The sequence below is a fragment of the Macaca mulatta genome, chromosome 15, assembly GCF_049350105.2.
Source record: "Macaca mulatta isolate MMU2019108-1 chromosome 15, T2T-MMU8v2.0, whole genome shotgun sequence".
Taxonomy (NCBI): Eukaryota; Metazoa; Chordata; class Mammalia; order Primates; family Cercopithecidae; genus Macaca; species Macaca mulatta.
The window spans coordinates 127,013,975-127,037,341 of NC_133420.1; the positions used below are offsets into that span (position 1 = coordinate 127,013,975).

General features: G+C 46.1%; 1 protein-coding gene across 1 annotated transcript in view; it reads right to left on the minus strand.

Annotated features, from left to right (window-relative positions):
- HABP4 (hyaluronan binding protein 4) overlaps window positions 1–18,573 on the minus strand; it is a 41,131-nt gene extending 22,558 nt beyond the window's left edge. The window contains exons 1-4 of the mRNA XM_015118113.3: window positions 18,099–18,573; window positions 11,878–12,040; window positions 3,887–4,048; window positions 3,607–3,675 (exon numbers count right to left, since the gene is read on the minus strand). Of these exons, the coding sequence (XP_014973599.3) occupies window positions 3,607–3,675; window positions 3,887–4,048; window positions 11,878–12,040; window positions 18,099–18,450 (746 nt within the window). The 5' untranslated portion in view covers window positions 18,451–18,573. The remainder of the gene's footprint in view (window positions 1–3,606; window positions 3,676–3,886; window positions 4,049–11,877; window positions 12,041–18,098) is intronic.
- Window positions 18,574–23,367: the final 4,794 nt, after the last annotated feature.

Genomic DNA, 23,367 nt, shown 5'->3' on the forward strand with positions numbered 1-23,367 from the left:
TATTCCAGCACAGATAAATAGAAAAAATTCTATTTTAGCGCTGTCAAACTGTTGAAGAAAAGCATTATTACTGAAATGGCGCAGTCATACCAGTTTGAAGGCATTTTGTCCTTAAACCCAGTTATTGCTGTCAGTGTCTTCAAATAGGAATACTAAACTACCGCAAAGCCCTTACACCTTTAATACACGGCGAAGCACTTGGGCTTTGCCAGCCACAAACCATTACTTACTGTGTCAGGCTCACCTCCACTTTCTTCTCACTAATCTAAAGTAGCACATAACTCCTTCGCACTGCATCATTTTCATGACCTCAAGCTGATTTATTAAGAAATAAATTTCTTACTCCATTTATTAAGAAATGTACGAAGTAAATGTATAAATAAATAAAATTTATCTCTATTTATTAAGAAATTAGTTTTATCCTAAGAAAAGCTTTCCATTACAAATTCTAACCACCTAAGAGCTTTGACTAGCTGGGTGTGGTGGCTTACGCCTGTAGTCTTAGCTCTTTGGGAGCCAAGGCAGGTGAACTGCTTGAGCCCAGAAGTTTGACACCAGCCTGGGAAACATGGCAGACCTGCATCTCTACTAAAAATACAAAAAAGGCCGGGCGCGGTGGCTCATGTCTGTAATCCCAGCACTTTGGGAGGCTGAGGCAGGCGGATCATGAGGTCAGGAGATTAAGACCATCCTGGCTAACACGGTGAAAGCCCATCTCTACCAAAAATACAAAAAAAAAAAAAAAATTAGCCGGGTATATTTGCATGCACCTGTAGTCCCAGCTACTAGGGAAGCTGAGGCAGGAGAATCACTTGAACCCGGGAGGGAGAGGTTGCAGTGAGCCGAGATCATGCCACTGCACTCCATCCTGGGCAACAGAGTGAGACTCTGTCTCAAAAAAAAAAAAAAAGCGCCTGTAGTCCCAGCTACTCGGGAAGCTGAGGTGGAAGAAATCAACTGAGCCTGGGGTTTCAAGGTTATGGTAAGCCAAGACTGAGCCACCATCCTCCAGCATAGGCAACAGAGTCAGACCCTGTCTGAGAGAGAGGGGGGGAAAAAAAAAGAGCTTTGACTTTCTAACTCACAAACCAATCCAAAATGAGTGCCATGGGGCACATGTCATTTTAACAATGAGACATGCCAGCCTGCCAGGGGCACAAGTGGTCACCTCTTAACATTACAAGGCCAAGGCTGGCGCTCCAGGATAAGTAACCACTTAGAGCCAAAATGATTTTAAGTTCAAAGGCAAACGGAAATGAAGTGGTGGTATTGGATAAGGTGGTAAATCTGATGATTAAGAAAGAAGGTGCCCAAGCCAGGCATGGTAGCTCATGCCTATAATCCCAGCACTTTGGAAGGCCGAGGCAGGTGGATCACCTGAGGTCAGGAGTTTGAGACCAGCCTGGCCAACATGGTGAAACTGCATCTCTACTAAAAATACAAAAAGTAACCAGGCGTAGTGGCGGGCACCTATAATCCCAGCTATTCGGGAAGCTAAGGCAGGAGAATTGCTTGAACCTGGGAGGTGGAAGTTGCAGTGAGCCGAGATCACACCACTGCACTCCAGCCTGGGTGACAGAATGAGACTCTGTCTCAAAAAAAAAAAAAAAAGCCGGGCGCGGTGGCTCAAGCCTGTAATCCCAGCACTTTGGGAGGCCGAGACGGGCGGATCACGAGGTCAGGAGATCGAGACCATCCTGGCCAACCCGGTGAAACCCCGTCTCTACTAAAATATACAAAAAGTTGGCCAGGTGAGGTGGCGGGCGCCTGTAGTCCCAGCTATTTGGGAGGCCGAGGCAGGAGAATGGCGTAAACCCAGGAGGCGGAGCTTGCAGTGAGCGGAGATCCGGCCACTGCACTCCAGCCTGGGCGACAGAGCGAGACTCCATCTCAAAAAAAAAAAAAAAAGAAAAAGAAAAAGAAAGAAGGTGGTGCCTATATTACTTTTTAAAATATATTATCAAAGTAAAATAAAACAAAATGAAAAGATCTGTCATCAAGATCCTGCAGAACCCCAGATAGAGAAACACTCAACAAGTTTCTCTTCTTTTCAAGGAGAACACAAATGAGCAATGGTAGTAAATCTAACATTGTTACATTTGGTATTAGTTTATACATTTGTCTTTAAGGACAACAATTTAAGAAAAATAAGTTCATGTAAAAAGCTTATATTCTGGCCAGGCATGGTGGTTCACGCCTGTAATCCCAGCACTCTGGGAGGCCAAGGCGGGCGGATTACCTGAGGTCAGGAGTTCGAGACCAGCCTGACCAATGTTGTGAAACCCACTCTTTACTAAAAACACAAAAATTAGCCGGGCATGGTGGCATGCACCTGTAGTCCCAGCTCCCTGGGAGGCTGAGGCAGGAGAATTGCTTGAACCTGGGCGGTGGAGGTTGCAGTGAGCCGAGATCACGCCATTGCACTCCAGCCTGGGTGACAGAGCAAGACTCCGTCTCAAAAAAAAGATTATATTCTTCCAAGTGGAAGCCTGAAAAGTGGAAGCCTGGATCCCCTCAAGCCTTTGCGCTAGCGGGCAGCCTGCCCTGTAGCACTGCTCACACTGCCCTGCCTGCCGCGTGCCCTACCTCTTCTTCTGCAGATACCAGGAAGGCATCATCCCTCCAGCTGTGAAATAAAACAGAGCAGAACCATGTATCCACTCGAACTAGCAGGACTGGCACACATCGAAGGCACCATGAAGCCTCAGAGAAATGTCCAACTTGAGCCTCAGGTGAAACCTGTCACTAAGCTTCAATCTACAAATGATTTTATAAAATGAAGATGTGTCAAGGATCCACATGAACTTTGAAAGGTAAAAACATATAGAATATCCAGGAATTTAAAAAGCATTTCAGGCCGGATGTGGTGGCTCATGCCTGTAATCCTAGCACTTTGGGAGGCTGAGGCAGGAGGACTGAGCCCAGGAGTTCCAGACCAGCGTGGGCAACATAGTGAGATCCTGTCTCTATTTAAAAAAATAATAAAATTAAACAAAACAAAAAACCTTTTTTTTGTTTTTTTGAGATGCTGAGTCTCGCTCCGTCATCGGGGCTGGAAAGCAGTGGTGCCATCTCGGCGCACTGCAACCTCCGCCTCCCAGAAGCAACTCTCCCACCTCAGCCTCCTGGGTAGCTGGGACTACAGGCACCCACCACCATGCTCAGCTAGTTTTTGTATTTTTAGTAGAAATGGGGTTTCACCACGTTCTCCAGGCTGGTCTCAAACGCCCAACCTCAAGTGATCCACCCGCCTTTGCCTCCCAAAGAACTGGGATTACAGGCGTGAGCCACCGTGTGCAGCCAACAAAAAGTATTTTGAGGCATGTGCAAATGTACAGTGCCGTATGTTTGAGGCATCAGCAAATACATGGTCATCTGTCACAAATATGTTTGGCTACAGAATTTTAAAAGCAGTTTAAATCTAACTGCAACATAGCAAACCTGTTTTAAAAAGTTACCTCACTAAACAAAAGCCTAAAGTCAGTCTCTAGTTAGGGGCACAGAGGAATAAAGCACAACACGGAAGACATCATTTTCAAGAAAAGCAAAGATGCAGAGATTTCCACTGAACTGCGGGTTCTCAGAGGGCACACACTTACACCATACCTGGTATCTTTGCCTGATCCCCAGGTTCGAACTCCACATCCACCCATGTTGTCTTCAGTTCTGACTGCTCTACGGAAAGAAAGAAAAGTCCCGTAAACCAGAAGCTGGTCTCCGGTCGATCTCCACATCAGAAAGAGTGGTTCATGAAAATCCCAGGATCAGCTTCTCACAGGAATAACAGCACAGTACGAGAAAGTTAACTGAATATTAACGCAGAATAGATTCATACCATGTGCTGCCAACATCTTCAAGTGAAAACAGCATTTACAAAGTCACTTACATTTTGTCATTCCCACTGTATCTTTCAAATTCTCGCTTTCCTCTCTGGTCAAAAGCGTCAAAAACTCTGTTGCCGGGGCCACCTCTGCCTCTGCCGCGCATGCCCCCTCTCGGGCCTCCACGTCCTCTCAGCGGTCTGTCTCGATCAAACCTATCACCTGGTCTAGGAAGAAATGGATATAATAAAAACTGGTAAATTAAAGGTCTAAGTCTCCTCCGGAAAGAAAATTCTAAAAGAAAATCACGGTTATAATAGACTGGAAAGAATGGTGGCTCGAATCATAAATTGATAGGGAACCTTTAGTGAGCACACACTGTAGACTATATACCGGCATTGTTCTGAGCACTTTACATATAGTAACCGGATGCTCGCAGACAAATCTTTCATATACAATTATTGCCTACAGAGGAGGAAACGGAAGCACAGAGTAGGCTAAGTGGTTAGGCCAGCCCATGAGAGGCAGGTGCTAGACAGGCCCCAGTACTAATCCGAGTGGGGCATTCCTTTCTCTGGATCTAGTTTCCTTACTCAAAAAATAAGGATGTTAGGCCGGGCGCGGTGGCTCAAGCCTGTAATCCCAGCACTTTGGGAGGCCGAGACGGGCGGATCACAAGGTCAGGAGATCGAGACCAGCCTGGCTAAATACGGTGAAACCCCGTCTCTACTAAAAAATACAAAAAACTAGCCGGGCGCGGTGGCGGGCGCCTGTAGTCCCAGCTACTTGGGAGGCTGAGGCAGGAGAATGGCATAGACCCGGGAGGCGGAGCTTGCAGTGAGCTGAGATGCGGCCACTGCACTCCAGCCTGGGCGGCAGAGCGAGACTCCGTCTCAAAAAAAAAAAAAAAACAAAAAACAAAAAAAAATAAGGATGTTAGACAAATAAACTCTAAAGTCCATTCCTGTCCTAATACTAAATCTTTAAGTTAAATTTGGAATGTTTTGTATAAGAAAAATGGTTAAACTTCAAATTATGCCCCTTCCCAAATCTCCCTCCTAAACACACAACCAGCCGGTACTGGAACTGTGAAAGCCTCAACCTGCCTCCCACCTCCTCACTCCGGAAAAACGGCGAAGGGCAGCTGAAGACCACTTTGTTAAGCCCAAGAGCAACTTTTGTCTTCGTGTGATTTGACCCCAGTGTCATGTGACGCTGCTGGCCACCAATCTTCCTGACTTTTCTGGCTTCTGTTTTCTGCCTGCCCTTAGAAAATTATTTTTAGAATAGGTAATACCCAAACATGGTACAAAACCCACACTGTTCCTCAGCCACGCAATCCCCCTTCTCAGAGGCAGCCAATTCAAGATGCAGAGAACAGAAAAGCTCTCCGCCTGCCTCTCGTGCCTAACCATTTGTCTTGGTGCTCTACACGGATACCCATCTGTCCTCATCCTTGTTGGCCTCCCACTTTCCTTTTGTCTGTTTTATGAGAACCCTACTTTACATTTCTTTCTTTGAGGCAGGATCTCGGCTCACGCCACATCACCTGGCCTCCATGCTAATGCTAACTGGCCCTGTGTCTCTCATCTGATTGCAGGACATGAAGCCAGTTACTTCCTAGACATCTCCACCTGGACATCCCCATGTCAGGCACACACATGCCCAACATGGAGCCCTTATTCCTCCTGTGACCCCCAACTCACAACATGAGCAAGAGTCCAAGCCACCCCTCCCTCTTCTTCCTCTGCCACATCAGAGCCTGGAGCCAGGACCTGATTGCTCACCCACTCCTCCCTGCACCGTTGCTGGTCACCATCACTCTTTCTGAGGACTCGTCTCTCCTTCACTAAGCTCTAAGCTCTTTTTCACCATTGTAACACTGGTTTAATAAGAGAAATGTTTTCTAATTTGGCAAGGCTTTTAAAAACATTTAAAATCACAAGAAATTACTTATTTAATAGACGTCCTGGCATCAAGAAACCTAGTGGCATTAGTGGCTCGAACACCAGCACTAGAGGTATGTTACAACCTACTTTTATGGCTAAAGTGTTACATTAAGAAGCCGCTAGGCCAGGCGCAGTGGCTCACGCCTGTAATCCCAGCACTTTGGAAGGCCGAGGCAGGTGGATCATGAGGTCAGCAGATTGAGACCATCCTGGCCAACACGGTGAAACCCCGTTTCTACTAAAAATACAAAAAATTAGCCGCACGTGGTGGCGGGCGCCTGTAGTCCCAGCTCCTTGGGAGGCTGAGGCAGAATGGCGTGAACCTGGGAGGCGGAGCTTGCAGTGAGCCGAGATCGCACCACTGCACTCCAGGCTGGGCGACAGAGCAAGACTCCATCTGGGGGGGGGGGGGAAAAAGCCGCTACACAATAGTGGGTAAAAAAAATACAAAACTCACAATCTTCCTCACTCAAAAAATAAAGAAATACAGAAGTACTGATCATTAATGTTATACCAGTCTCTTATAAGAAACACCAACCTCAACACATTCTCCAAGTTGGCTTTTCTGTCTCCCACCTCCTCTAACCAAAAATAGAAATCTTTGCAAAACCTGACTCTTGATTCTAAACTATAGCAAATATTTAAAGCAGGCTGGTCTTGGTGGTTCACGCCTGTTGGCTCACGCCTATAATCCCAGCACTTTGGGAGGCCAAAGACGGGCAGATCACTTGAGGTCAGGAGTTTGAGACCAGCCTGGCCAATATGGTGAGACCCCAACTCTACTAAAAATACAAAAATTAGCCAGACTTGGTGGCGGACACCTGTAATCCCAGCTAGTTGGGGGGCTGCAGCAGGAGAATCGCTTGAACCCGGGAGGCGGAGGTTGCAGTGAGCTGAGATGGCGCCACTGCACTCCAGCCCGGGCGACAAAGCGAGACCTTGTCTTAAAAAAAAAAAAAAAAAAAAACAGAAAAAAAAGAAAATCTAAAGCAGGCTGGGAGTGGTGGCTCACGACTGTAATCCCAGCACTTCGGGAGGCCAACGCAGTTGGATCACTTGGGCCCAGGAGTTCCAGACCACCTTGGGCAACACGGCAAAACCCCATCTCTGCTAAAAAATGTAAAAATTAGCCAGCCATGGTGGTGCATGCCTGTAATCTCAGCTACTCAGGAGGCTGAGGTGGGAGTATTACTTGAGCCCAGGAGTGCAGTGAGCTGAGATCCTGCCACTGCACTCCAGCCTGGGAAACAGAGCAACACCCTGCCTCAAAAAAAGAAATCTGAAGTATGGCTCTAAAACAAACAAGAGAAAAGTAACAGTAATTTTTTTTCTTTTTTTTTTTTTAAAGACAGTATCTCACCCTGTTGTCCAAGCTGGAGTACAGTGGCCCAATCACTGCTCACTGCAGCCTTGACCTCCAGGGCTCAATCTTCCCAGGTCAGTCCCCAAGCAGCTGAGACTACAGGCGTGTGCCACCACACTCAGCTAATTTTTGTACGTTTTGTAGAGATGCAGGTTTCACCATGTCACCCAGGCTGGTCTAAAATTACTGGGTTCAAGAGATCCGCCTGCTTAGGCCTCCCAAGTGCTAGGATTATGGGTATGAGCCACTGTGCCCAGCCAACAGTAAACTTTTTTTTTTTTTTTTTTTTAGAGACAGAGTCTCGCCTGTCACACAGGTTGGAGTGACATGGCGTAATCTTGGCTCACTGCAACCTCCACTTCCTGGGTTTAAGCAATTCTCCTGCCTCAGCCTCCAGACTAGCTGGGATTATAGGCGTGTGCTACCACACCCAGTTAATTTTGTATTTTTAGTAGAGACATGGTTTCACCATGTTGGCCAGGCTGGAATCGAATTCCTGAGCACAGGTGATCTGCCTGCCTCTGTCTCCCAAAGTGCTGGGATTTCAGGTGTAAGCCACTGTGCGCAACCTATAAATTCTTTTTTTTTTTTTTGAGACAGAATCTCGCTATGTCACACAGGCTAGAGTGCAGTGGTGTGATCTCAGTTCACTGCAACCTCTGCCTCCTGGGTTCAAGCGATTCTCCTGCCTCAGCCTCCCGAGTAACTGGGATTACAGGCGCACCCCACTAATTTTTGAATTTTTTTTTTTTTTTTTTTGAGACGGAGTCTCGCTGTGTCTCCCAGGCTGGAGTGCAGTGGCGTGATCTCCGCTCACTGCAAGCTCCGCCTCCCGGGTTCACGCCATTCTCCCGCCTCAGCCTCCCAAGTAGCTGAGACTACAGGCGCCCGCCACCACGCCCGGCTAGTTTTTTGTATTTTTAGTAGAGACGGGGTTTCACCGTGTTAGCCAGGATAGTCTCGATCTCCTGACCTCGTGATCCACCCGCCTCGGCCTCCCAAAGTGCTGGGATTACAGGCTTGAGCCACCGCGCCCGGCCTTAATTTTTGAATTTTTAATAGAGGCAGGGTTTCACTATGTTGGCCAGGCTGGTCTTGAACTCCTGACCTCAGGTGTTCTCCCTGCCTCAGCCTACCCAAAGTGCTAGGATTACAGGCGTGAGCCACCGCATCACCGACAGCGTCTCTTAGAGCACTTTCCCCAAGCTTGAATATGCTGAATTACAATTTGATATTTGCTTATCTGAGAGTGAAAAAGGGTGTCACCTTGAGTTTGATACCTACACGTTTATTGGACAGAATTATAGAATCTTCATAATCTCGAAAGATTATCTAAAATCAGCCCTCTCCATTTTTCAGTGAGGAAACAGACCCAGAGTTTCAGCAATGTGTGCAGTAGTCTTGTCACAGCCAGCTGACATGGACTTCTGTTCTGCCTAGGCAGAGCGCGTGTTTTCTTCCCAAGGAAGCAACGTCATAAGCGGTGCTGGGATTAACGGGCATGTCTCCGCCCCCGAGATCTGCTATATCATGTGGAGCACATATTCCGGCAGTAAACTACTCTTTTTAATAGCAGTAGGAATTTTTCCTTAGGCTCCAAATGAACTTAACTGAACTCTTAGAACACAGACTGTTAGGAGATTAGTCTGCCTCTGTCTAGATGAATTCTGGCTCTTCCTGTCTGTAGTTTACTGGTCATTTAAAATCAATTCCTGTTCTGAAAAAAAAAATCCCTCAGATGTTGACCCTCCCCCCATTATTAACAAGCTTTAAACAAATTGTGGTAAAATATACATACCATAACATTTACCATTTTAATCATTTTTAAGTGTTCAGTTCTGTGGCATTAAGTACATTCACATTGTTGTGCAACTATCATCACCATCCTTCTCCAGAACTTTTTATGTTTTCAAAATGAAACTTGGTATCCAAACTGAACTCCTCATCCGTAACTCCACAGGCTCCAGGCTTCCCACATGTGAAACAAGTGTCATGTCTACTTGCTAGGATTGTTGTAAGACAGTGAATCACAGGGTTTTTGTATAAAGCAGGATGCTTGGCTCGAATGTTATTTTCCTTCTTTTGCTTGTGAGTTTGTCAGACATAAAACTTTCTATGTTTTATTTATTAAGAGTATTATTTAAGAAACTAAGAAAATGTTTTCTGATATCAAGATTCAAATTTCCTCGAAAATGAAAATTCCCTACATATCTGTACTGTGACGCACTGAGAACACGTTACTTCTGTGGCATTCCTGCCAAAAGTGCGCAATCTCGTTCCATGAGGAGACATCAGAAAAACTCAAAATCTGAAACATGTTATAAAATAACTGGCCCATGCTCTTCAAAATGCCAAATTCATAAAGACCAAGGAAGGCTAAGGAGCTGTTCGTAATTAAAGATGACTAAATACGATGCATTTACCTGGAGTGGATCCTGAACCAGAAATGTTTTCTCTACATCACTGGGACAATTGGTAAAATCTGAGTAAAGTCTGTAGACTAGTAATTTAGACAATTAGATAACAGTATTGTATTCATTTTAATGAGTTTGAAAATTGTATCATGTTGTTAGAAAATGCGTTTAAAGGCCGGGCGCGGTGGCTCACGCCTGTAATCCCAGCACTTTGGGAGGCCGAGGCGGGCGGATCACAAGGTCAGGAGATCGAGACCACGGTGAAACCCCGTCTCTACTAAAAATTACAAAAAATTAGCCGGGCGCGGTTGTGGGCGCCTGTAGTCCCAGCTACTCGGGAGGCTGAGGCAGGAGAATGGCGTGAACCCGGGAGGCGGAGCTTGCAGTGAGCCGAGATCGCACCACTGCACTCCAGCCTGGGCTGGGCGACAGAGCGAGACTCCGTCTCAAAAAAAAAAAAAAAGAAAATGCGTTTAAAGTATTTAGGAGTAAGGAGACATTCCTACACCGTATTCTCAAAAGGCTGTGTGGTGCGGTGGGGCATGGATGATAAAGCAAATGTGGTAAATAGTGTGTGGGGAGTCTTGAAGGGCAGATGGAAATTCTTTGTATAATTCTTAAAACTCTTCTGTAATTCTGAATTTATTTAAATAAAAAAAAAACCCTCCATAATTCCATATCCCACCTTACTCTTCCATATACGTATTATTTCACTTAATAGCTATCTTTTCATGTCACATATAAAGATCTATTTTATCCTTTTTAAAGACTACATAGTCTTGCTACGAAAAAAGGGGGGAAACATGGGTTTGTGCAAGTCAACTATAATTTCTTCGTTTCCACAGAATCCCTGAAGTAGGGGAAAATAAATACCCAACTGCTTCCGAAAATCAGCAGCTCTGCTCCCGGAAGCTTTGCAGAAGCAAGTAGACTGTGCTTACTACACAGCAGATCTGAAGTAATCACCAAAAAAGGGGCAAAATTAAGCCCTTCTGTAAGTTTCTCCCTCCAACATGGTTGCAGACCATCTCAATGTCTTGAATGTGTAACTTCTAGGTGAACAGTTCTGCGTGAGTCATCACCTGCTCAGCCCACCCAGGCTAAGTTACTCTCTGCTGGACTGTTGTTTTGTTTTGTTTGTAATAGGCCCTGTAGTATAGTTTTACAAAGCCACATGTTTTGGTTAAAACTTGTAGCCACAATCCTAAATGGAATGGAATTAGCAGTCAAGAAGCAGAAAGAGTTTGGAAAAATGGCTCCCTTGACATTTCACTGTTCACTATTCTAGCCTTCCTTAGCCTGTTTAATTTTCCTTGAAATGTGATTCACTAGTTGTTTCTGTTTAACATAAACAGGTTAAATGATTAAACAAAGGCTTTAAGCAGCAAGTACCCACCCTGCTAGTGCCAAGCATAAGACACAACTCCTCCCCGTGTTCAGGTGGAGTGCGGCGGCCACCACACTGCCGCATCACTCAGCAGCCACGCAACACTCCACCAGCCCACGACTTCCGTCCGTGTTAGGGGACTTCCGAGAGCAGCCATGCCCGCCAGAAACTGGTATTACACATCACAACAGAGTCTTCTTCAAATTTCACCGTGGCAGCCTACTGACCTGACCGTGGAGCTAGGAACTGACTTCAATCCATTGAGCAGTCGAAATTGGTAATGCGAAATCAAAAACCATAATTATATCCCTAGCCCAAAATTGTGTCTCTAATCTACAACTTCAAAACAAAACTTTACCAGTTCAACACCCTCCTGTGTAATTTCTTTTTAAGAGTGCTCTTCAGTTACCAATAAGCAATTCATTGTTAATTGTAAAATCATTTCCTGAACCAAGGCGTAAAGGAAAAAGGAAGATCCTTCTCATCATCTAAGGTAATATGAATTGCACATAAATTAGTAAAACATTCCCAGGACTGATAACACAAAAAGCAGTAGCCAGTAGAAACTAGCATTTTCTGGACCAGGCATGGTGGCCCACTCCTGTAATCCCAGCACTTTGGAAGGCCAAGGCGGGCGGAACCTGAGGTTAGGAGTTCAAGACCAGCCTGACCAATATGGAGAAACCCCATCTCTACTAAAAATACAAAATTAGCCAGGCGTGGTGGTGGGCGCCTGTAATCCCAGCTACTCAGGAGGCTGAGGCAGGAGAATCGCTTGAACCTGGGAGCAGACGTTGCAGTGAGCAGAGATTGCGCCATTGCACTTCAGCCTAGGCGACAAGGGTGAAACTCTGTCTCAGAAAAAAAAAAAAAAAAAGAAAGTAGCATTTTCTAAACACCTTTCTGGTTCCCCACCCGCCCTGCCAAGGACTGCAGCACGTACTTTTCATCTGGAAACTTCTCAGCTGTGAAGTCCGCCTGCCTCTCGGTCTCATAGGGTCGGTACTCCCTGTAGGGTCTCCGCTCAGCTCTTTCAAGCATCCCCTCTGGCCCACGGCTGTCATTCCATCCTTGCTGCTCCCCTCTTCTAGGAGTCCGCTTCTGACCTACCAACAGAAAATCAAAGCAGAGTTGGAACACAGCATCTGCAACAGCACAGTATTCAACTTTACAGTACTTGTAAATTTCATTTTTCTAGAAATCAACGTCATAGGAAAATTCAGGAAGTTTAGAAAACCTCAAAGAAAAAAGTTGCTGATGCTACAACTGCCCACAGTCTACGACTTTTTAATAGAATGTTACTATTAAAGCACGCTTTCCCTATATCCTAGAAAGCATATGACAAACTAAGCTCACCTATAATTACAGGCCTCCCAATAACTGTGACAGCCATGGGTATATTTTACTAAAAAAGCTACAGTTGACAAAAGCAGTCTTACAAAAACACAGTGTGTAAGCCCTATCGAGAAAATGAAAGAATACCCTGTATTTCAGACTATGCTTTCAGAATCCCAACTGCACATTACATGGCAACTATGGCTTATCACTGGCTACTAAGGTTTTTATTTTCTATTTTATTTATTTATTTATTAACATACTTAAAATAAGTCTCGCTCTGTCACCCAGCCCGGAGTGCAGTGCAGTGTGCAATCTCGGCTCACTGCAACCTCCGCCTCCTGGGCTCAGGCAATTCTCGTGTCTCAGCCTCCCAAGATGCTGGGATTACAGGCATGCGCCACCATGCCCAGCTAATTTTTGCATTTTTAGTAGGGACAGGGTTTCACCATGTTGGCCAGGTTGGTCTCGAACTCCTAGCTTCAAGCAGTTCACCCACCTCAGCCTCCTGAAGCTCTGGGATTACAGGCGTGAGCCACCACACCCGGCCAAGGTTTTTGCTTTTAAAGTTTATAGTGCTTATATTTTTACTTTGAAAACAGATTTTCCTGCTATTCTATGAGATATATAGACTTGCAATGATAACTTACTGAATATGAACCAAACACTGCTGGTTGGCAACTTGCCCAAGAGTCAGTCAGTACCTGAGGGCATCTCTTTGTCCACTCAGAGTCCAGCACTTGGACACTGGGCTGGGACCAGAGACTCTGGTTTTATTCTTGGGGTTTTTTTTTTTTTGAGACTGAGTTTCACTCTTGTTGCCCAGGTTGGAGCGCAATGGCCCAATCTTGGCCCACCGCAACCTCCACCTCCCGGGTAGAGATTAGCTGGGATCACAGGCATGCGCCACCATGCCCAGCTAATGTATTTTTAGTAGAAACAAGGTTTCTCCATGTTAGTCAGGCTGGTCTCTAACTCCCGACCTCAGGTGATCCGTCCTCTTCGGCTTCCCAAAGTGCCAGGATTACAGGCAAGAGCCACCGCGCCCGGCCGAGACTCTGGTCTTTTCCTCTATACTGTCACCTTGCTTTACTCCTCTTTAATTTTAACGCTTTAAACATCTTAGGCAAAGTCTATGTTTGAAGCCATCTAATACTTGGTAAATACATTGTGGATCTTTGTCACGTCTTTACTCTTCAAAAACAGTCTATCTTTTTTTGTATACATTTAAAAGATCTCCTCTCACTATGTGCAACTTTTACTAAAGTAGCTTCAATTTTTCTTGGAACAAATTACTCTCCACATTAGTTGTATGGCTATAAAATATGACATTTATTCAAATTAATGGATATATATATGTGTGTGTGTGTGTGTATATATATATATATATTTTTTTTTTTTTTTTGAGACGGAGTCTCGCTCTGTCTCCCAGTCTAGAGTGCAGTGGCGCAACCTCCCAAGTAGCTAGGACTACAGGTGCCCGCCACCACGCCCAGCTAATTTTTTGTATTTTTAGTAGAGATGGGGTTTCACTGGGTTAGCCAGGATGGTCTCGATCTCCTGACCTTGTGATCCGCCCGCCTCAGCCTCCCAAAGAGCTGGGATTACAGGTCAGGAGATTGAGACCATCCTGGCTAATGTGGTGAAACCCTGTCTCTATTAAAAATACAAAAAATTAGCTGGGCATGGTGGCAGGTGCCTGTAGTCCCAGCTACTCAGGAGGCTGAGGCAGAAGAATGGCTGAACTCCGGAGGTGGAGCCTGCAGTAAGCCCAGATCGTGCCACTGCACTCCAGCCTGGGGGACAGAGGGAGACCCTGTCTCAAAAAAACAAAAATAAAAAAGAGTTCAGAACGGGAAAAGGCGTTCACAACGTAAGGTAGAAAAAGCCACTATGAAAGTTAATTATCCAACAAGCTGAAAATTATAATAGATCATGACATAACAGTCATCAGAAAATTTGTCAGCAGTAACAAAACTTTTCCATACTTTTACGTCAGTGTAAAAAGAGTTAACATAGTTTCAGATTTCCTATTTCCAACCCATAGTTTTAAAAACATCTTTTACTATCTCCACTCGACTACAGAACTACTTATAGGTGCTTATCCCACCTTTCTGCTTCCTCCAAGTTACTTTTTAATTGTGTCAATTAAATTTGCAATTCATCAAACTTAAAATAGGACATTTACTGTACACCATATTAAAGCCTTTTCGAACAGTATAAACTGAAAACTGTTAAGTACAATGGGCTACTTATTAGAATAATTATCAATATCAAGCAAACATTTCATTTTCCCTCTCAAGCCCCCCAAAACAAAGATAATTAGAATAATTATCAGTTTTGGGCAAACATCTCCATTCTCCCTCCCAACCCTCCCAAAACAAAGATAATCAGCATCCAATTTTTTCCCCACAATTTAGTACTAAAAGATCAACACTGCCACGAATCGGGCTTTTCGGTGCTGGATCAGCAGCTCCAAGTGGAGAATGCAAGCACTGCATTTCACTAACCTCGCCAAGAAAAGGCTGGCACATGCATTCATCACCATCTAAACCAAGCCCAGGTAAAGAAACAGAATACAATAAAATTTACAGTAAGATTTCCCACAAAATAAAGTTGAGCTGTTTCAAAGCACATAATTCTGAAAGGCTAGAAAAACCAAAACTGAAACAGCCTCTCATGACTGAAACAGCCTCTCATGACTTTAAGAATGAACTTATTAGGCCAGGTGTGGTGGCTCACGCCTGTAATCCCAGCACTTTGGGAGGCCGAGACGGGCGGATCACGAGGTCAGGAGATCGAGACCATCCTGTCTAACATGGTGAAACCCCGTCTCTACTAAAAAATACAAAAAACTAGCCAGGCGAGGTGGCGGGTGTCTGTAATCCCAGCTACTCGGGAGGCTGAGGTAGGAGAATGGCATAAACCCGGGAGGCAGAGCTTGCAGTGAGCTGAGATCCGGCCACTGTACTCCAGCCTGGGCAACAGAGCCAGACTCCGTCTTAAAAAAAAAAAAAAAAAAAAAAAAAGAATGAACTTATTGAGCAAGGCTCACCCAAGGGTTTATATATATTGCTAGACAGATAGACATTAAAAAATCTACATTTTTGGTCGGGCATCGTGGCTCACACCTGCACGTTGGGAGGCTTAGACAGGCGGATCACCTGAAGTCAGGAGTTTAAGACCAGCCTGGACAACATGGTGAAACCCCATCTCTACTAAAAATACAAAAAATTAGGCCAGGCACGGTGGCTCACATCCCAGCACTTTGGGAGGCCAAGGCAGGCAGATCATGAGGTCAAGAGATCGAGACCATCCTGGCCAACATGGTGAACCCCTGCCTCTAGTAAAAAATATACAAAAATTAGCTGGGCATGGTGGCGCGCGCCTGCAGTCCCAGCTGCTCAGGAGGCTGAGGCAGGAGAATCGCTTGAACCCAAGAGGTGGTTGCAGTGAGTCAAGATCATGCCACTGCACTCCAGCCTGGGCGACAGAGCAAGACTCTGTCTCAAGAAAAAAAAACAAAACAAACAAAAAAACAACCCTTTTCCATAGGAAAAGCTTGTGACTTCCACATTCTTTCAGGATTAACATTTCTATGATATGTCAAACATGTTTTATTTTTGTCTATGCTAAGCATTCACTTACAACATTCTAACTAAATCAAAAATTTTGAATGTTAGAAAAGTACAGTGCTTCATATCAACTAGGGCTATAAAACCTTGAGAGAATAGCTCTTTGACACCCATTATAGATAAATTTAGTACAGTAACTACATAAATGGAAATTAATGAGCTGTTTGCTCCTGAAATAACACATACTTGAAAAAGAACTTGAATGATAAAATTTCCATTCTAACTACAAAATCAACTAAATACCTTTGATTTCAAAAGCCAGATCACTTAGACTGAACAACTGACAGAAAAAAAAGTTATAAGTGTACTACGTGACAACATTAAGTGCAGGAAACAGGTTGCAACCCAGTTTATATCACTTAAGTTTAGAAAGAAAAGAAATAGCTCTGTGCATTTATGTATATAAATGCAAAGTGTTAACAGTAGGAAAAATAAGAGGATTTTCACTTAACCTCATACATTTTGGAATTGCTTAAAATTTTTAATACAAAAATGCATGACAATTTTTAAAAGGCTAAAAATCAATGTATTAACAGCACTAACTCGTCTCACGTTTTTCTGAAGAACAGAATACGTATTTTCTTTTTTTTTTTTTTTTTTTTTTTGAGACGGAGTCTCGCTCTATCGCCAGGCTGGAGTGCAGAGGTGCGATTTCGACTCACTGCAAGCTCTGCCTCCCGGGTTCATGCCATTCTCCTGCCTTAGCCTCCCGAGTAGCTGGTACTACAGGTGCCTGCCACCGCGCCCGGCTAACTTTTTGTATTTTTAGTAGAGACGGGGTTTCACCGTGTTAGCCAGGATAGTCTCGATCTCCTGACCTCGCGGTCCGCCCATCTTGGCCTCCCAAAGTGCTGGGATTACAGGCGTGAGCCACCGCGCCCAGCATTTTCATTTGTGAAAAAATAAAGGGTGAAGAAAAGCTTAGCCTTCCTCAATTCTTTTATTATATTCATGTAAATAAATTTAAGAGAAAAACATAAAAAACAGGATATAAAATGCACAATGTATCTCCAGTCTGTTTAGATAATCTGCTCAGAAATTTACTGGCCTATCAAAGGCTCGTGAGATAGTCAATAACTTTTTTTTTTTTTTAAATCATTTTCAACATCTTTATTGTAGTGACTTGATTCTCACAAGTGATGACTCTGGATTTAACTTTTCACAAACAAAGGTAAACATTACCCAGCTGCGCATCAAAGCCCCAATACTGAAACCTGAGACGTTTCCTCAGGGCTGCGATGCACAATTTTTATCAAGCAAGGAACAAACCAGCAAGCCACGCTGCACACTCCGCCAAGCGTTGGCAGGAATGGTCAATCTACACATCTCACTCCTAACGCTCTGCAAACCTTGGGACCGCTGCCTCATTTCAAGAAAACAGAGGAAGCACAGGTGGAGCGTTGCTGGCTCCGCCACTGACGCAGTTCAGGTGAGAGCACGAACTCCCTCCCCGTCCGCAGGCAGCAGGACACCACGCTGCGCACTGGCTTTTCTTGCTAAACAGGGAGTGGGGAACTCCGGATATTCTGGCTGGAAAGGTTAAAAACGCTTTTCTTAAAGCAGCCTGGAGCTATTTATAAGTTGCACATCCCATCAGCACCACAAGAAGTACTGAAATACGATGCCCGCTGCCTGCTGGAAGCTACCGGACGGGGAAGGGGCGAAGGCGCCAGGCCGGACAGCGCCGAGGACCCGCGCCCGGGCCCCGACGTCACAGGCCGCCCCGCGGTCGCCCAGGCCGCCCGCATCACAGAGGCCTCCGGGACCGGGACCGGGCGCCCTCCTCCTCCCCACCGCGCTCTCGGGTGGCTCCGACCTCACTCCCGCAGAGGCGGGGCTGGAGGCTGGAGAAGGTCCCCGCCAGGTCTGGATGCGGGAGTCCCGGAGTAGCGACCTCAGCGTTCGCCCCCACACGCCACCCCGGCAACCTCCCTCAACTTCGTCCAACTTGCCGTAGCGGCTCCGAGCCAGGGTTCGGGGGCCCCCAAGCCAGCGTTTCCCCCGGGGCCCCGCACGCGGCCGGCGAGGGTTGGAAGGGGTGTGACCCCCGCCCCGCTCCTCCTACCTTCGGCGGCCACCGGGACCCTCAACTCTCCCGGCTCCTCCCGGGTCCCCCCTCCTGGAGCCGGCCCCCGGGACCCCAGTCTCTCCGCAGGGCGAGCCGTGGCCCGCTACCCCCGCCGTCCCCGCGTACCCGGCGCCTGCAGGCCGCCCCCGGGGCTGTCGGGCCGCTGAGCGACGGGCGCCGGGAGGCTCTTGCGCTCCTTCTGCGACTCCCTCCGGCCGCCCGCGCCGGCTCTGGGGCCCGAGGCCCCGGCCGGGCTCCTGCCGCCGCGGGGACCGGCCCGGGCCGCCGCCGCCGCCGCCTCGTCGCGCCTCTTGCGCTGCAGCTGCTGCTGGCGCCGGCGCTCGGCCTCGCGCAGGATGTCGAACGGGTCCGACTCGTCGTCCAGCAGCTGATGGAAGCGGTTGGCCACCACGCAGCCGAAACTCTCCTGCATCGCGGCGCCGGCGGCGGCCACGGGGCTCCCCAGGGCGCCCTTCATGCCGCCGCGACCACTGCGGGCCCGGGAGGGCAGCCCACGCGAGCGCGTCTCAGCGAAGCCGGCGGCGAGGACCCATGCCGCCCGCTCCGCCGCCGCCGCCGCCCTCCGGGCCCTACCCGGTCCGGCCCCTCCCGCCGCCCGCCCCCGCGGCGCCGCCGCCGCCGTCCGCCCCACCGCGCCAGGCAGCCAATCAGCGCGCGCGGGCACGCCCCCTTCCCGAGACGGCGCGCCTGGAGACCCAATCACCGACCGGCTGCTGTCACGTCACGCGACCTCTGAGCCCCGCCCCCTCCGCTCAGCAGGGAGGGGCGGGGCCCAGGGGCGGAGCTACTGGCTGGTCCAGGCGGCGCGGAGTGGCGGTGGTGTCTCGGCGGTGTGTGCCTTCTCCCGTGACTGCGTCTGTATTTGCTCTCGGCCACTCTGCTTTGAAGCTTATGTATACATTTAGCCGTGCAACAGCTGCATATTGCGCACTTACCGTGTGCCAGGCGTGATGTTGTAGGAAATACTAGCTCCGTGTTGTCACAGATCTGAGTCTGTGGATGGAGAAAAAGTGCCCTGAAGGACAGGCGCAGAGCTCTCCACGGGCTGCAGCAAAGGGACCTGACCTAATTGGGAAGTGACAGTTAAGCCGAGGGAGGGGGGTGACAAGGGGTCGGAGGAGGAACAGCAAGTGCAGCAGTCTTGAGGTGGGATGTGCACAGTCTGTTCAAGCTCAAAGTGGTCTCTAAGAGCCGTGGGAAGCAAGTTTTGAGCATGAGCGGATTTGGGTTTGAAAAGGCCACCCTACCTGCACTGTGAACTAATAGTTTGGAGGGAAATACAAATGCATGCTGGGAAGCCAAACGTGACTGTTGCGAAGCTCGAGGGAAGAGCTGATAATGACTGGGATTAGGATGGTGGCGGTGGCGGTGAAGAGAGTAGATGGGTTCAAAGACTTGGTGATGTGCTAGATGTGGTGATGAAGAAGAAGATATGGTGACTCTTATTTTCCTGGCTCCAGCATCTGAATGGTAGTATTAGTCACCACTGGAAGACACTACTTTAACGAGAATCATGAATTCAGTTTTGGACACGTTGAGGTTTGGATATTTGTTTTCTTTTGAGATGTTCAGTTGAGGCCTGGAGCTTAGAGAACGCTGGACTGGACTTCCTCCAGGAAATCTTGCATAGGCACCAGTGGAGCTACGCTTGGCTGCCTATCCTACAGCCATTCTTTCCCTCTTACATTTTTCCAGAGCCTGTATTATGTTCCGGCATCATATTCCCCAGGGGAAGCAGGCCCCTTCCAGCCTCCAACTTGATTATAATTCACTGCACCTGATTCCAATTCCTTGCCAATAATTGGCTTAGGAATAGGCTGTGGGGCAAATCAGCCAGAACAGATCTGAGGAGAAGTATTCTGGGGAAGTTTTTCTTGCACCTAAGAAGGGATTGAGAAGGGATCTGCCCCACTTCCGTTCCCTGGTCCTTGTTCCATAAGAAGATATGATGCCTGAGGTTGGCTGTTCCTTAGTGTGGCCATGAGGATGGCAGAGCAGGATGGAGAAAGCCTAGATCCTTGATGATGTTAAGCTGCCAACTGGACCCACTTGGGAACCTCCCCGCTTGAGGCTTATGATGTAAGATAACAGATTGATTGCGCTTAGTTGTGTTTGTTTCATCTGAAAGCATCCAGTTAGAGCATCTTGCCAGGTGCTCTGTGACCAGCTTTTACTTTCCTTTAATAGCAAATAGAAAAGGAATTCCTAATCCTAAACGCGGCAAAGTCTGTGTTTTACTCACTTACTGAATTCTGTGTTATTCCCAAGGAGGACAGGGATGATGCCTGTCTTATTCATTGCAGTATGTATTATTCCCAGTGCTTGGAGTTCTAGACGGCTATAGAGTAGGTTTTCAGTAAATATTTGTTGAATGATTGAAGAATTTAAGATATTTGGTCACCTCCTTTTGAGTGAGCAAAGATTAATGCCTATACTTTCTACCCAAAAGAATTAAAAGCAAGTGTTCAAACTAAAACTTGTATATACATATTCACAGCAGCACTACTCACAATAGCCAAAAGGCAGAAACAACTAAAATATATGTCACCCGATGAATGGATAAATAAAATGTGGTACAAAAAAGTATTATTTGGTCATAAAAAGGTATTGATACTTGTTACAACATGGATGAACCTTGAAAACGTAGTGCTAAGTGAAAGACGGACAATAAGGGCCACACGTTGTATGATTCCATTTATGTGAAATGTCCAGAATCTATAGAGACAGAAAGCAGATTGGTGGTTGCCAGGCGTGGGGGTCGGGAGTGTTGGAAAGTAACTGCTTAATGGGCCTGGGAGTTTCCTGTGGGGCGATGAAGTGTTCTGGGACAAGATAGTGGAGGTGGTTGCACAAAATTGTAAATTTAGTAAATGTCACTGAGTTATACACTTTAAAATTGTAAAAATAGTACATTTCGTGTAAAATTTAGTAAAAATAGTAAATTTTTTTTGTAAAAATAGTAAATTTATCTCAATGAACCAGAATCACTCCACGCACCAGAGACCACACTTTGAGAAGCCCTGCTTCAAGCTAAAGTTATCTTTGGTATCTTTAAACTGCTCACCAAACCACAAAACCAAGGAATCATGGCCATGTGAGAGAAGGGCCTGTCGTCTTCCCACTGGGCATCTGGAGTTAGCCTGCTCCCCCGTTTTCTTCTTATCTTCCTTCCAGCATAACCAGCCACTGTAAGTTCTTAAAGCATGCCCTGTGAGCACTGCCGCCTCATTTCCAAGTCACAAATGCCCCAAACAGTTGTAAGACAGCCAACTCATGTTGCTTCAGGATTCAGAACATCTTCAGAACCACTGAAATAAAGATGAGTAATCTCTACCTGGTATTAGCTGGCCATAAGTTTCTTTCTTTTGCGTGTGTGTGTGTGTGTGTGTGTGTTTAGTAGAGACAGGGTTTCACCATGTTGGTCAGGCTGGTCTCAAACTCACGTGATCCATCCACCTTGGCCTCCCAGAGTGCTGGGATTACAGGTGTGAGCCACCGTGCCCCGGCCATGGCCATGAGTTTCTTATGGGGCTATTGACTACTGCACAATTTACTGAGAGTAACATTAAGCAGCCTCATATTTTTTACTGACCATTATTTTCTTCTGGGAGATTGCATCCTTAAATGCATTCCTAAAATACAACTCTACCACATTAGCATAAGTTGTTCACACATTGTGTTTAATGTGGTCAGTCTAATAGACTGATCTTTCTCATAATCTGATATACGAAAACAGCCTTTAGTAATCATAATACCAAACAAAAACACACATCCGTATAGCATAGAAAAACAAAGCACATCAAAAAAGCAGTGAAGTGTGGATGCTGAATAATACTACCAGCCCTTCATGGTTATTATATATATTCCAGTGGTTATTTATTACCACCAATGGAAATGCAGTGACACTTAACTGTATACAAGATGTAAATTACCTTGAATTACTTAATAGAGGAGTCCCATTAGGAATAATAAAATACACTAACATCTTCCAGATTGACTTGGAATTCACAGAACAATTAATTGAGAGTTTAGACACATGTAGCTTCATTACTTTCAATTACATGCAGGGAGCAACACCTGGGTGAGAGCCAAGGCGGAGAGGCCAGGTCAGGCTGGCGAGGATGTGAGTTCTTGTTAATTACCAAAGCACTGCATTCCATCTGCTCTGTTTTGCCACTGGATTCCTGCTGTCTCTCTCTCTCCTTACCTTTTTCTTGTCTCTCAAGTTAGGATGATCATAACCCGTCTTGCATTCGTCATATAGTTAAATGGAAGACAAGACCAAAGAAGTCAATTGAAAAAGGTGAAAATAAATCTCACTATTTTATAATTGTTTCTACTTGCATAATGTATGCAAGAACAAAAGTGGTTTTCCTAACTCTAAGAGGATCTGATCTTTTATGCCAGTTGAGTCAATTATGACAGGATCAATGAAGTTACATAATAGTTTCTGGTTTCACTATTCCAAGAGTGATAAGTGAGTTCAAATTCAGTTTCCCGCAACAAATGAATAAAGCAAGTAGCAAGTACATAGGCTCCAAGTCAGGAGTTGTAGAACCATAAACCATTAGTTAACAATCAGGATGCACCAGGAGAACTTCTAGCAAGCGGAAATCCATTCACAATGATCAGATACACAATGTTTAAATCAGGAAATAATTTCCCCCATCTGCTAATATTATTTGTATTCTCGGTGTCATTGAATGTCTTTCCAACTTGCTTTCTTATGACAAGATGTTACTGGATAGCTTAGTGCTTTGTATCCTCAAAGCAATTGTGCCAATAGAAAATGTTATTCTCTCAAGTTCCTACTATTAAAAGTTTGAGCTCTAGTTGTAACTTTAATCAAGGCCAAATAAATAATTGGGGATTTAGAACGTTTTATTTCCTCATTTATTCTAGATCATTCAAGTTGTGAGCAACAGAAAACCCATCTGGAATAAGTGAAAACCCATCTGGAATAAGTGAAACCAAGGACTTTGTTGGTTCAATTAAAAAAAAAAAAATCCACCAGGAACGGTGGCTCACTCCAGAAATTCCCGACCAGCCTGGAACTCCTGAGCTCAGGCAATTTGCCTGCCTTGGCTTCTCAAAGAGTTGGGATTACAGCCATGATCCACCGTGCCCAGCCAACTTGACTTTATTCATTTATTGAGATGGAGTCTTGCTCTATTGCCATGGCTGGAGTGCAGTGGCGCAATCTTGGCTCACTTTAACCTCCACCTCCCAGGTTCAAGTGATTATCCTGCCTCATTCTCCCCAGTAGCTGGGATCACAGGTGTGCACCACCACACCCAGCTAATTTTTGTATTTTCACTAGAGACAGGGTTTCACCATGTTGATCAGGCTGGTCTCAAACTCCTGACCTCAGATG